Genomic DNA, 14,399 nt, shown 5'->3' on the forward strand with positions numbered 1-14,399 from the left:
ACCTGTTCTTCGTTCTGGACGGATCCGGCAGCGTCAGCGTTTCAGACTTCCATACAGTCAAACAGTTTGTTGTGGCAGTGGTCAGCGCTTTCACCATCGGTTTAGCTGACACTAGAGTTGGCGTGCTCCAATACTCAGATCGCAACACGTAAGAGATGCATGATTGTCATAATAATACTCAAAGTTACTCCGGCGCAAGACTAGTAAAATTCTGTCGACACCCATTTACTAGTATTCTAGAAGTACTGACTGTCTGACGTATTTTGAATTGACAAATCAGATTAGGGTGTAACCTGGGAGACCATCCTGATGAGGCATCTTTCGTCAGCGCCATCAACACCATGACGCGCCAGGGAGGAGGCACCAATACCGGAGCTGCGATGGAGTACGCACGGCAAAATGCGGCATGGAGACCTGCACCTGTCCCAAAGGTACAAGATTTTATGAGTTTACAATGAAATGCACCAAAGTCAACCATGGTATTAAAGGTTGAACGAGGATACGTACAGCGTAAAATGTATTCAAGGCGGTGACAAATAGCATTGTAAACAAAAGTTATAGCCATTATGTCACCGAAAAAAAATCTCCTATAGACAGAGCTTTCCCTTTTTTTCAGATCATGATAGTTCTGACCGACGGACAGTCATCTGACAGCGTGGTGGCGGCTGCCCAGGCTCTGGCCGCGGACCAAGTGACCGTGTTCGCCATCGGTGTGGGCAGCTTTGACCACTCGGAACTACTGGAGATTACCAACAACAAACCAGGCCGAGTGTTTGAGCTGGCTGACTTTACCGGCCTGGCACAGAGCATCAACCGGATTGTTCGCGCCGTCTGCAACGGTTAGTGAAAGGCCATGGGGGAATACTTGAGATTTTAATATTGCTAATTGCTGTCGGCTTGATAAAGTAAAATGATGTGAAAATGATTACATATGAAATACATCTCCCGTTGCCTGCATTTTTGGACATTTGTTTGTGTAAAAAAAAACGACTACAACTATGATACGAAATGAACCAAACAACCAATTGACATACACAATGGGCAAGTAGCGCATTGTAGGCAATGAAAATTGAAGATCTCCATGGCTTAAACACTTAACGTTTTGTCAAATATACTACCCTTTATTGGCTGCTTAACGTTGTCATCAAAGAAACAGGCAGCTTCTAAAGCTGTTTTATATCTTGTATTATGCAAAGCTTTTTTCATTTTGACTTTTTGTCTTTCGTTTCCTACTTGCTGGAAATGCATTTCCTTCGTTCCTTTGTCTTTTTTCGTCTACATGTACATGGTCTGATTAAAACACATGTTAGACTACGACCATTACATTTTGCTTCTTTTACCGTCAGACATACGACTGGCTGGTGGATCCGGTGACCACGAGGGAAGGGTGGAACTTTACCACAACGGACAATGGGGGACGGTCTGTGACGACAGTTGGAGCCTGAGGGACGCCGAGGTGGTGTGCCGTCAGCTGGGGTTCTCTGGGGCTGAATCGGCGCCATGTTGCGCCTCCTTCGGTCAGGGAACTGGACAGATCTGGCTGGATGATGTACAGTGCAGCGGGAGTGAGTCACGTCTGCAAAGCTGCAGCCATGGTGGATGGGGCTCTCATAACTGCGGGCATCATGAAGATGCCGGAGTCGTCTGTTCTGGTGAGAAATATATTATCTTGTATTTTTCGAATGCTAGTGATTTTCGATGGCAGTTTGATACATGTGGCGTAGCGGTTCATTTCAGTTGATGATGACACCATCTGACAACATTGCACTACAAACACTCTATGGATCCGTATACACTTGTTTTAATAAGAGGAAAGAGACATGTAAATGAAAGATGTAATAATAGTATAGCATTAGATATTTGACTATTTTGTAAACGAGATAAGTAGAACTAATGTAGTAGAGCGTTGGTTGATTTGTTTCTCCGGCCCATTGACACTGTAACGATTGTTTACAGAAACTTTTCATGTAACTACAGTATTTAGCCCATATGAGCAAGAACGTGCAATTGAATAAAGATTATTGGAGCTTGAAGGGAGGGAACTGATTGACGTTGCCGAACGTTCAGCTGACTTGTAACATACTAGTAGTTTTGCACGTTTTGGTACCTTTGTATGTAGTAGTAGTAGTAGTAGTAGTAGTAGTGGTAGTAATGGTGTATTCTTTCTAAAAAATACATGTACACAGCTTCACAATACACGCAACAGTATATATGTTACAAAGATATCTTTTATATAGCAAGTACTTGTTTCTTCTTCACATTCACGCAAACTACACGCCGTAATGTGTATCTAGAAGTAACGAAACTTGGTGACTTTTATGCAGCACCCTGGATTCCAACCGAGCAAACAACGTTACTAACAACCGAGCAAACAACGTTACTAACAACCGAGCAAACAACGTTACTAACAACCGAGCAAACAACGTTACTAACAACCAAGCAAACAACGTTGCAGACAACCGAGCAAACAACGTTACTGACAACTTTGTCAACAAGCGTTCCCCAGACAACCGAAGATCAACTGACTACAAATGGTGGGTTCACGTTTCATATAATCTTGATCGCGCTCCTCTTTATTGCGAGGTATTTACGGATGAAGAAAGGTATAGAAATTACAGCTTTTATAAACACAACCTGAATTCTATAATAAAAACACTTCTGACAGAAGGTTCAAGAATCATCGATGTTTACAATATTTGCCTATTCAGCAGCGTTCCCGATACCTGATCCGTGTGCTGTAACGTCAGACCTGTTCTTCGTTCTGGACGGATCTGGCAGCGTCAGCGTTTCAGACTTCGACACAGTCAAACAGTTTGTTGTGGCAGTGGTCAGCGCTTTCACCATCGGTTTATCTGACACTAGAGTTGGCGTGCTCCAATACTCAACTACCAGCTCGTGAGTATTTTTATGTGCTTTTTAAAAGTACAAAGCCGACAAGCTAGTAAAATTCTGCCAATGACTACATGCCCTGGTAGTGGGGAATTGATGAATTGTGACAGGTCATAACATATTTCAAATTGACAATCCAGATTGGAGTGTAACCTGGGAGACCATCCTGATGAGGCATCTTTCGTCAGCGCCATCAACACCATGACGCGCCAGGGAGGAGGCACCAACACCGGAGCTGCGATGGAGTACGCACGGCAGAACGCCGCCTGGAGGCCAGCACCTGTCTCAAGGGTACTAAAATCTAGATACTTGGCAGTATTACGACTATGTAAACTGAATGCATTTAACCCTATTCAGACTGGCATTTTTTGTCAATTGGCGTTTTAGGCCCGCCCCTACTAACTCCTGTAACTCTTAAACGATTCATCATATGAACAACAATCATTCAAAGAATGATGTAAACACAATATAAAGAGATTTTTTAGAACTTTCACGCCATAGTTACATACTATGACGTCAATATGACGTCATCGATTCGGTTGTATTTGCTGATACCATGGAAATGGGTATTCCCAGAAAGCGTCAAGGTGTAAAGTACAAAAGGTGTAAGGTACAAAAATGTTACAGCAAGTGCAGATAACAGAATGATAATGTCTGTTACGACTTGTGTTGCCAATCACAATACCAATGACGGCAAGGTCATGCATATCTAAGATACCAGTTGGGCTTCGCCATCTAATGTCAACCACCTTGAATTAAAAAAAAATACATTTTCAAGCAAATAATTGCAAACTACAATGAAAATAAACGTTACGTCGATATAGGTTAGACAACCAGGTAATAAGATACGCCAAACAATGGTTAATCAAGCAACTGGATATGGTTTTAGAAACGGTCAGACGTTTCGGATAGTATCCAGTTTCCTTCGTCAGTGACACTGAAGAGATCTGGAAGAAACTGATCTTTTATACCCTAACTATGACTGCAGACAATTTTAGATATCCAATCGGAGACATTGTAACACAAATCATTGACTCATTTAATTAACTGTGTCTAAGCTTTGTTTCCCATTGAAATCCAAATTGTCTTCAGCTTGACTTTGCCCTACCTTTGTTTGCTGTTAGAATCCAAATTGTTTTCAGCTTGATTTGTCTTACAATGTCTCCGATTGGACATCTAAAGTTGTCTTCATTCATAGTTAGGGTATAAAAAATCAGTTTCTTTAGTGTCACTGACGAAGAATAGTGGATACTATCCGAAACGTCTGAAAATAAACGTTCATTTAAACGTTTTTGCAAATTCTAAAGAATGATAAGCAGAATTCTTCATCTGGTCATATGACCATTTTCGATTTGGGCCGATGGCGTCATCAAATAAGCATTATTATTCATATGTAATTATTGAATATTTTCTAGATAATACAAGGTTTATCTGTGTAAGAAACTAGCAGTATAATAGCAAATAAACGTGAAAAATGTATTGTTGGAACAGAAATTAGCGTTTTTCGTCAAGAATGCCTGTCAACAAACGGCACTAAGCCATGGCAACACGAAAAGAATTAAGCATTTTGCAAACTTTGTGAGATTGCTGCCAAATGAATTTGAGGAAATTTTACCAAATTTGGTCGCTCTTGCATAATGGCGCTATGCGACATGAAAGTTGCCGCAGGCCTCAAAAGCCCCCCTCCCCCGTCTGAATAGGGTTAAAACAAACAAAAGGTACTCCATTCACTTAAGATTGCCCAGGCCTGCCTTGCCAGATATCTCATTTAAATATGATTATTAGGTACTTGGATATTGAAATGAGCCAAGTGCCAGTATATAGCTTGTAAATATGCAGTAGTTTGAGTGATAATTGCCGCCCAGTGTCCCGCCTTCACTTTGCATCCCAATCAGGCGCTAATCTGTCCTGGTGAGGTAATTGCTCGCACTCAATATCTAAAATCTGAGGAAGTGCAAAGGAAAGGACAAGACAGTCGTGTGTTTATACATACAGAATACTGGTTCATGGCCACTAATGATTTCGACAAAACAAGAAACAATACACATCTGTGAAACGCTGGATGGGGATATGGGAATGCACGCGCTTTGATTAACTTTCATTCTATTTTCTAATCGTCATTTCTTTTTTCTTATTGATTCATTTTCTTTAACCATAAATTTGACACTTGAATATGACACTATTGAGTTTGTCAATCACAGCAAACATGGAAGCTTCTTTGTTCAATCCTAAATTTCAGCAGGGGCAGCCATTGTAAAAGTTGTATTTGCCACGGCGTATGTGTAGTCTGGTCTTTTGTCTCTGTCCGGGTGTGAACGACAAACAAAAAGTACCTTCTTCACAACCAGGGAGAGCTACAATCTAACCCATACAAAAGATGGGGAAAAAATCACAGTCTCATACTCAGATAGATGTTTGAAGTATTTGACATGCTTCTGAAAGTTTTAACCACTCCCGCTGCTCTATAAACATTTATCAAAAATGTTATGCATCATACTTGAAGTGCTTCAGGTAAACTGCAAAAGAGCACAGCACAACATAAACACATTAGATAGAAGACACCCTATATATTTCTATATAAACTCCCGGATGACCTAAATGACCAGACTTTTTTGCCCAATATAACAGTCGGGGAAAGGGCATTTCACCAACATGGGCGTTTCTGATAAGGGAAGCACAGGATTCTAGCTATAAAAAGAAAAGAACATACGAGTTGAATTAGTGTGGCTATTTTCCTTTGTCGGAATAGATCATATATATGGTTGTCTGCCTGGACCAACCTCCAAATAACTTATGTACAATTGTCTTGGGGGAAATATAGAAGGAGGAGACCAATGTCACTTTTTTCACGTTTTTCTACAAAAGTTTACACATCGAAGTATACTGTACATGCATTTGGGTGGATTTCAAATTCTTTTCATCATGGGCAATTTTACTCTGACAGCCCTAAACAAACATTCTAATCAGTAATGATAACAAACATGGCGACAGGCCAGAATCATTATGGCTGTAGATTGCATAGTATTCTCTAATGATTTGTTGTTCTCATGGTCAGTTTTATACACTATTTCATGCAAACTATAGCAGCCCGTATTATGTCTTACTTCTCAAAGCACAGAATTTGGCTCTCTGTTCTATTATGGAGCGTTCGAAAAAATTGTTGGACCAAAATCGCGTCATTTCATACCCCAGTTTGGCAGTATTGAGTCAAGGAGGTTGTAATGTATTGAGCAAGGGGTTTTTTATATATATCTGAGCTATATAACTTATCTCCAAGCAGAACTTGCGGTAGCATAAGATAGTATTAGTGAGGAGTTTCATTAGCCTCCGCCTTCCTTCCCAAGCTAATGATGCTATCTTATGCCACGGCAAACTCCCTTCCTCGGCAAACCAAGCTCCTTCGGCAAAACCCCTTGCCCGGCGCATGAAAACGTAGCTAAAAGTTGAAAATCGCGAACCAGCCGAATAGTACAGTCTCTTGACACCAGGGATTCAAAGCCGCGCTGCGGGGCCAAAATGCCCGGCCCAGTTGGTGGCGCTTGAACCCTACTTTTACATTTTGTACGGCTTTCTGGATGTGCATCTTGTAGAATCCATCTCCAACGTAAATAGAGAGACTGATTCTCTAAGACTGCCTAAAACTTTTCTCGTTCTATGAGCATAATAATCTTGCTACAAAACAACTGTTTATACCAACAGACTAGTCTACGCATAACAATAAACCTTGGTTCTTTTGTCATGGCACAAGTGCAAATTACAGCTAATTCCTTCCCATGGAGGTGCTAATTACGACCTGTCACGTTGAGTGATGGGCAGATTTACTAAAACATGGCTTACAGGGTAAAAATTGATGGTACAAACTTCAAACCTTTGTAGAAAATGGTAGCAATGACTTAGAATGATTGAAAAGGAAATTAAATCGTTGGAAATGTCCTGTTCTACACTCAGGTGTAGTTGAATATATTGTACATGGTCTTTGTTTTGAGTTATAAGGTGATTATAGAAAAAGGTACCCTAAAATTATATGCATAAATGTAAAAAAATCAATATTTTTCACAGAGCAGGAACATGTTTCTCAATAAATCTCACTAGTTCTGAAAGGGAACATATGTCAGTATGTACTAAAAAAAATTCATTTAATTTGCGCGTTGGGAATGGTTTTCTAGACTTCATTTTGTTGGAAAAATTATACATCATAATAAATTGTAATATCTCAAAATTCAGAGTATGTAACTTCATAAATGACTCATGTTTGCATTCTTATAGTTGTGTTTTTCGTATACACCAGATTTGAGGCATTTTCAAGCTTCTATGACGGAGTTATGACAATTTTCCTACAGGACTTTGAAAGTAGTGCTCATATGCCCTGGGCCATCTTAAGTCAACAGAGTAACCTGAGACGGTATACAGCCAGCACTGTTAGTTATAATGCCAGCAATGAGACTAGCGAATTAGAATCGAATTCACTGTAAGTTTTACTCTTCCAGATTATGATAGTTCTGACGGACGGAAAGGCATCTGACAGCGTGGTGGCGGCTGCCCAGGCTCTGGCCGCGGACCAAGTGACCGTGTTCGCCATTGGTGTGGGCAGCTTTGACCATTCGGAACTACTGGAGATTACCAACAACAAACCAGCCCGTGTGTTTGAGCTGGCTGCCTTTGACGCCATGGCTCAATACATTAGTCGGATTGCCCGGGCTGTCTGCAACGGTTAGAACAGAAATGGAACATTTAATTACACTCAGATGATCTGCTGATCGCGACTTCTTTACATGTACCAAATCGTATTGACTTTCTTTTTCGACATTCGTTCAAAACATTCTTGGCTTGTTAGGTCTAAGGCAGAGCGGTATATATAATAATTTATAGTGTAATTTTTGTCAAGAAGGTTATCTTTTTAGTGTCCCTTGTTTCTGTCTTTCTGTACACAACAAAACAACGACAAGTCGATGGATTTCCATGTTTTGTGGTTTTCGAGAGGACAAAGGTCTATATCAATAATAAACCCTCTACGGTACTGAAGCAGAAATGTGACATCTTCAAAATGAGATGTTACTCTTACTTTGATTGTTGGCAAAACGCTCACGGATATAAAAAGCATCTTGCATCAATTGCTCACTTCATACCTAAGTCCTCCGTGTTGCCTCAGATATCCGGCTGGTCGGTGGATCTGGTGACCACGAGGGAAGGGTGGAAGTCTACCACAACGAGCAGTGGGGGACGGTCTGTGACGACAGTTGGACACAACCAGACGCCGAGGTGGTGTGTCGCCAGCTGGGGTTCCCTGGTGCTGAGCGGGCAACAACTCTTGCCTCCTTTGGACAGGGTACCGGACAGATCTGGCTGGATGATGTTGGGTGTACCGGGACTGAGTCACGTCTGCAAACCTGCAGTCACAGGGGATGGGGCAGCCATAACTGCGGACATCATAAAGATGCTGGAGTTGTCTGCAATGGTAAGTGGAATTTGTTGCCTTGCTTCGAGGGACTAAAGTGTGTATGTCTTAGATGCCCAGAAGTAAATACTCGAATGTATGTATTTTGAAGTAATTTACTGTTTCGTATTGAAAATTTTTAAAATACAACACAGGCACTTTCCTCTACGGAAGAAATAATTTAAAGGGTTAGTACAGAAATTGAACGATTAATCACTCAGATCTGCCGAAATCTTTACATTTACCGAATCGTAATTATTGGTTTTCAACATTTCTGCAACACGTTCAATACATTTCTTGGTTTGTTAGATCTTATGCAATGTGACAAGCAGCTACTTTGTTGAATGTAATTCTCGCTTAGTGCTGACTTTGTCAAGAAGGTTATGTTTCTGTTGTCCCATAGACGGCATAACACAAGTTGTCGATGAATCTCCATGTTTTGTGGTTTTCGAGGGTCGAAGGTCTATTTCAATAGTAAACCATCTTTGGTACTGAAGAGGAAATGTGGCATCTTCAAAATGAGATGTTGGCAAACTGCTAATGGATATTAAAACTGGAGCATTTTGCATCAGTTCCGCACTCCCCAGATATCCGACTTGTTGGTGGATCCGGGGAACACGAGGGAAGGGTGGAAGTCTACCACGACGGACAATGGGGGACGATCTGTGACGACTGGTGGGGACAGACTGACGCCGAGGTGGTGTGCTGTCAGCTGGGGTTCCCTGGTGCTGAGCGAGCGACATCTCGGGCTTCCTTCGGTCAGGGAACCGGGCAGATCTGGTTGACTCGGGTCAGGTGCATCGGGAGTGAGTCACGTCTGCAAAACTGCAGTCACAATGGATGGGGCAATACTCCTTACTGCGGACATCATGAAGATGCTGGAGTTGTTTGCAATGGTATTAAAGTCGAATTTATTCCTTGGTAATAGAGATTTAAGTGTGTAAGTCATATATGCTGACAGAGAAATAGATACAGTCAAACCTGCCCAAGACGACCACACACGGGACCGGACAAAAGCGGTTAATTTAGACAGGTGGTCGCTGAGACGAGTATCGACTCACAACATGCCCGATGCATAGTATAAAGTACTGTTCGGTGTACCTTTCGAATTCAATGCCTGCCGTGATGTCCGGATAGCGTACGTACCCACGGGTGAATGTACAGTAATTTGTTGGACAAAAGCACTCACAAAGACCAGTCAAAATCCAACGCAAACTGGCCAATTTCGGCACAAACTAGCCAATTTCGGCCCCTGTTATCAACGAAAATAGATGACACCTCAAGGTTAAAAATGACGCGATCGTTATGGGCAGGAATTTGGTCATGTGCGGTCCCAATTTTTGGAGGTCGCGATCGCGTTGGCCAGGTGGTCGTTGAGAAAAGGTCGCTTAAATCTTACGTCAATGGGAAAAAAATCGGGACCGAAAAAGCGGTCGTAATAGCCAGGTGATCGCTGAGAAGAGGTGGTCGCTTGAGCAGGTTTGACTGTACAAGACATGTAGCTTGGCTGATAGGTTTCGCCGCCTGCCATGGCACTAGCAATTTGTTTCCAGGTGTTTTTATTCAATTTTCCATACAGCCATTACAAAACTATGTCACAATTTCAGTCACTAAGCTCTTTAAACTCTTAAACTCTGTCTCTACTGTTAACAAGGAACCTGTCCACACCGAAAAAACAACAGCATGGAAACAAAAACAAGTACGGAGCCTACTGTCTTTTATCTTTTACTTCTCTCTATTCCCACAAGATCTCCGACTGGCAGGCGGAACTGTGGACCGCGAGGGAAGGGTGGAAGTTTTCCACAACGGACAATGGGGGACGGTCTGTGACGATGCCTGGGGACAGACTGACGCCGAGGTGGTGTGCCGTCAGCTGGGGTTGTCTGGTGCTGAGCAGGCAACAACTGGGGCTTCCTTCGGGCAGGGAACCGGGCCGATCTGGCTGGATGATATTGGGTGTACCGGAAGTGAGTCACGTGTACAAACCTGCAGTCACAGCGGATGGGGCAAACATAACTGCGGTCATCATAAAGATGCTGGAGTTGTTTGTAATGGTAAGTTGAATTTGTGACAGTCTTGTTTCTCTGGATTTAAGCGTGTCAGTCACAGATGCTGACAAAGATGTTTGGCTGATCAGTTTTGCCGTCTGGCAAGGTCGAATGAGGTATTTTATAGTGTCAATGGGATGAAAATGCACCTCTTAAAGCATCTCGTGGATGGAAAACGATATAACCATTCGCCAGACTCTTCTCAAAGTGCAGAACCTCTCAGTCAGGAGACAGACCGGCAATGGCACTTCTTTTTTTCATTTTCCTCTAAAAAAACAAAACTGGCGAGTTGGAGGTTTCGAGCAAAGTGTTGTTGAAAAAAATAATTTTAAAAGAGTCTTTACATAACGGTACTAATTTTCGTGCCGTTCCAGATATCGTCAATTTTGGTACATGCACAAATGTCGAAGTGACTGATATCAAGAAACAGAGTCTCATCTCTTTTTTACAGAGTAAATAAAATCGCAATAAAATAAAAGCCATAACAGTATGTACGTATGCTATCTGCAAAAAAAAATCTCTTATTTCCAAAGTAATTCCTTTTTTCATAATGCGAATGTTTAAGGATAGTTTGAATAGCATTGAACATGTGGAGATAATTCACAGACATAAACTTTCCTTAATGGAAAATGACTTTTCTTTCCGTGTTCACCATTTAATTGGCTCTGTTCACACGTTTGTCTAACTTTTTGTGCTGATAGCTCTGCATGGACATATTAAAAACTGTGATACAGTCGCTTGTTTTGTCACATCTAGATTATTGTGCTCCTATCCTCTCTTCGACTACACAGACACAATTAGATAAACTGCAAACCATGCAAAACCGTGCAGCCAGACTTGCTACCAACTCTACACTTTTCACCAGTTCTGACGACCTACTTTCCAGGCTAGGATGGCAAACAGTCAAAGAGAAATTATTCACCAGTACTATCTGTGCTTTTCATAAAATGCTGTCAGTTAAGGAACCGCAAGGAATATATGACAAGGTCAGAACAACCAACATCTCTCATAACCACAACACAAGACTTTCACACAAGGGGGGGTTCACTCTACCTAAAACCAGGACAAAAGCACTCACTAGGACATTCCAGTACAGATGCAATAAGACATATAACACACTACCGAGAAACATCTACGAACTATGCAGATTTCAAGAACATGATAAAAAATTGGGTATACAAAACAAAACAGCACCACTGAGCACGTGGTGGTAGCATGGTGACAAGACAGTTTATGTTGTTAAGTATATCTATGGGACAAATAATGATAACCTGCTGCTTTTCTATTACATGTATTTTATTCAGTAGTATTATTCTGTTCCTTTTGTAAATGCGTTAGTCATGGTTCATTTTGTTATTATTGATATTATTTTCAGTTGTGGACAGTTAAGTACGTTATATTATTTCTTACCATCACGACTACTTTGTTTTGTAATTACTTCCAGCTGCTTATTTAGTTCATTCAAGTCAATTATGCTTTGTTAATCATTACTTCTATTTATTTTCTACTTACAAATCCCAGACGATATTTCTGACTTTAATTTGACCTCTGATTTCTCACGTTCACTTTAAGTTACTCAGTTAATTTTGTTACTTTTCTGTTTACCAATTGTATAAGTTTTGTTGATTATGTTCGTTTTACTGTATATATCTATACGTGTCGGACTCCAGGAAGAATAGCGGTACCACTTCGGTGGTATCGCTAATGGAGATCCCAATAAAACAAACAAACAAACAATAGTTTGACTATGTCGGGTATATATGATTATGAAAAATCCTAGTTGAAATCATAATTGTCATCACAAATCCTTCACTGTACAAGCACCACGTCCACATCTAATTGGAGGTTTCTTATCATTAGACATACGGCTTGTTGGTGGATCCGGTGACCACGAGGGAAGAGTGGAAATCAACCACAACAGACAGTGGGGGACGGTCTGTGATGATAACTGGAGCCTGAGGGACGCCGATGTGGTGTGCCGCCAGCTGGGGTTTCTTGGAGCCAAATCCGCGCCGTGTTGCTCCACCTTCGGTCGGGGGAGCGGCCGGGTCTGGCTGGATGAGGTGGGCTGCAGCGGGAGTGAGTCAAGTTTGGAAAGCTGCAGTCACGATGGATGGGGCAGTCACAACTGCGATCACTATGAAGATGCCGGAGTCGTCTGTATCAGTGAGTAGGGATTACATTTGTTGTTCGATCGAGGTAGGAATATGGGCTTGTTTGTCACTTTTATTCCATCTAAGATCTTAAATTCTACTGATTGAAGGGTACTTAAATGATGTTGATGGTTAACGGTAACCTGACGTACCTTGATATTTGGGATTATATTATTTGCGAAAATGAAAAATATGTAAATTTTACTTCAAAAAGTGTTGTATAAAGTAACTGTTGGGTAAATTCGTTCTTTCAGCAAGTCAAACAACACAACGTCCGTCGACACCAATAACTACGTCTTTTCCCTGGTCTTCAACAGCCAACCTGGGGTTAACTTTGGCGACATTTGCTGATAATGGTGAGTCTCTTTTTGTCACAGGAATTTATGGTACATATCTTACCTTCTTTCGACTCCGTTTCTATCAGTAGGAATGCCATCAAGGACTTTTGCTACAGTTGCTAGACATACCTCTAAAAGCTAGATGGTGACCGCTCTACCTAATCACCAAATCCAAAAATTGCAGGTGACGTTAAAATATCAACTCTTGGAACTAGTAAGGATAGCTTCTTGTGTGGCTCCCGTGACAACGTTCAACTTGTTGAAACATTTACAAAAAATTGTTTGAAAAGACGAAATAACACATCGAGACGGGGTGTAGAGACAGGTGTGTCCAAAATTCCAAACAAGTATTACGATTTCCCATCACTCAGGGATGTTGTTGACTTGGTAATCGAAGGGTCATGTAGAGAAAGTTCACAACAGGTTTATTTTTGTAGCCATGCCAATGATGAAACTTTGAAGAGTTGTGAGGATGAAAACGGCACATGTATGTGTGTTACAGATCCTTGTAGTCCTGGTCAGCACCGAGTGCTGAATGAACCATGGCGGAACGTTGGACGTCGTGTCTCTTATCATTGTGACCGGAACTTCAACGGCGAGTGGTACCGCTTCATGGGCTTGGCCGGGTCCCAAATGCTAACGCGTAATCCCGGGAGAACCAGCACATGCGGCGCTACTTATCCGACATGGATGAACGGAACCCACCCGACACCTGCCGACGGAGAGGTGTCCCGTCAGGTGTGCTCTTACAGGTACAGCGGTGACTCCTGCAGGTACCCAGCAACCATCCAGGTGAAGGCGTGCCGTGCCGGGTACTACGTGTACAAGCTGCCCAGACGTAGTTGCAGCTATGGGTATTGCGGGGACACAGGTGTGTAATTTGGTTTGTTGCCACTTAACGCTTTGCCATGTTTTTGTTACTTCATTGCGAATGATACTAGTAGTTTAAGATGCATACTTTCGAAAGGTCAAGAATGGCAAGCAGATGCAAAACTAGGATATAATGATATATCAATTCACTACCATCACGACCTGATGTAAATTAAGTACGTCAAGAATTATAGTAGTTTATGACAAATATTACAAATAGCTGATGCGCTTCAAAAGGATATTCCTGTACATCTAAGGAACAGCAGATACTACAAACGTCAGGAAAATTTCCATACAAAATGTCAATCCAAATCTTATAAAATTCAAATTTACCTGAATTTAAGAGTGCTATCGTGCCAATGATATTAACACATGTTACATTTGTTTTGGGTGACGTGAACCAAATGTTTACATTCATAGCCCGTGCAGCGCTGTTCAAGCAGTTCTCTGTTACCGTATAGAGCCCTCTGACCGATTTGTTTTGGGTAACGTGAACCAAATGTTTAACGTTACATCCATAGTCCGTGTAACGGAACCATGTTTTGTATTAATGGTGGCGTAGAGCTGCTAGTTCAGCCCGGTTGTTTGTCCTCTACGAGAGAACCTCTTCCGTGTAGTTTTAAAATTCCATGAAGGTGACGAGAACCACGTGTTTGTATTCATAGAG

The 14,399-nt window shown here is 41.7% G+C and overlaps 1 protein-coding gene across 1 annotated transcript in view; it reads left to right on the forward strand.

Annotated features, from left to right (window-relative positions):
• The window catches only part of LOC118411873, a 21,993-nt gene that overhangs the window by 3,990 nt on the left and 3,604 nt on the right, over positions 1-14,399 (forward strand). The window contains exons 5-16 of the mRNA XM_035814363.1: positions 281-431; positions 617-839; positions 1,347-1,565; positions 2,325-2,534; positions 2,712-2,895; positions 3,030-3,180; positions 7,377-7,599; positions 8,039-8,344; positions 8,896-9,219; positions 10,072-10,377; positions 12,232-12,450; positions 13,365-13,733. Coding sequence (XP_035670256.1) covers positions 281-431; positions 617-839; positions 1,347-1,565; positions 2,325-2,534; positions 2,712-2,895; positions 3,030-3,180; positions 7,377-7,599; positions 8,039-8,344; positions 8,896-9,219; positions 10,072-10,377; positions 12,232-12,450; positions 13,365-13,733 — 2,885 coding nt within the window. The remainder of the gene's footprint in view (positions 1-280; positions 432-616; positions 840-1,346; positions 1,566-2,324; positions 2,535-2,711; positions 2,896-3,029; positions 3,181-7,376; positions 7,600-8,038; positions 8,345-8,895; positions 9,220-10,071; positions 10,378-12,231; positions 12,451-13,364; positions 13,734-14,399) is intronic.

Source organism: Branchiostoma floridae, chromosome 3 (genome assembly GCF_000003815.2).
Source record: "Branchiostoma floridae strain S238N-H82 chromosome 3, Bfl_VNyyK, whole genome shotgun sequence".
NCBI classification, from domain to species: Eukaryota; Metazoa; Chordata; class Leptocardii; order Amphioxiformes; family Branchiostomatidae; genus Branchiostoma; species Branchiostoma floridae.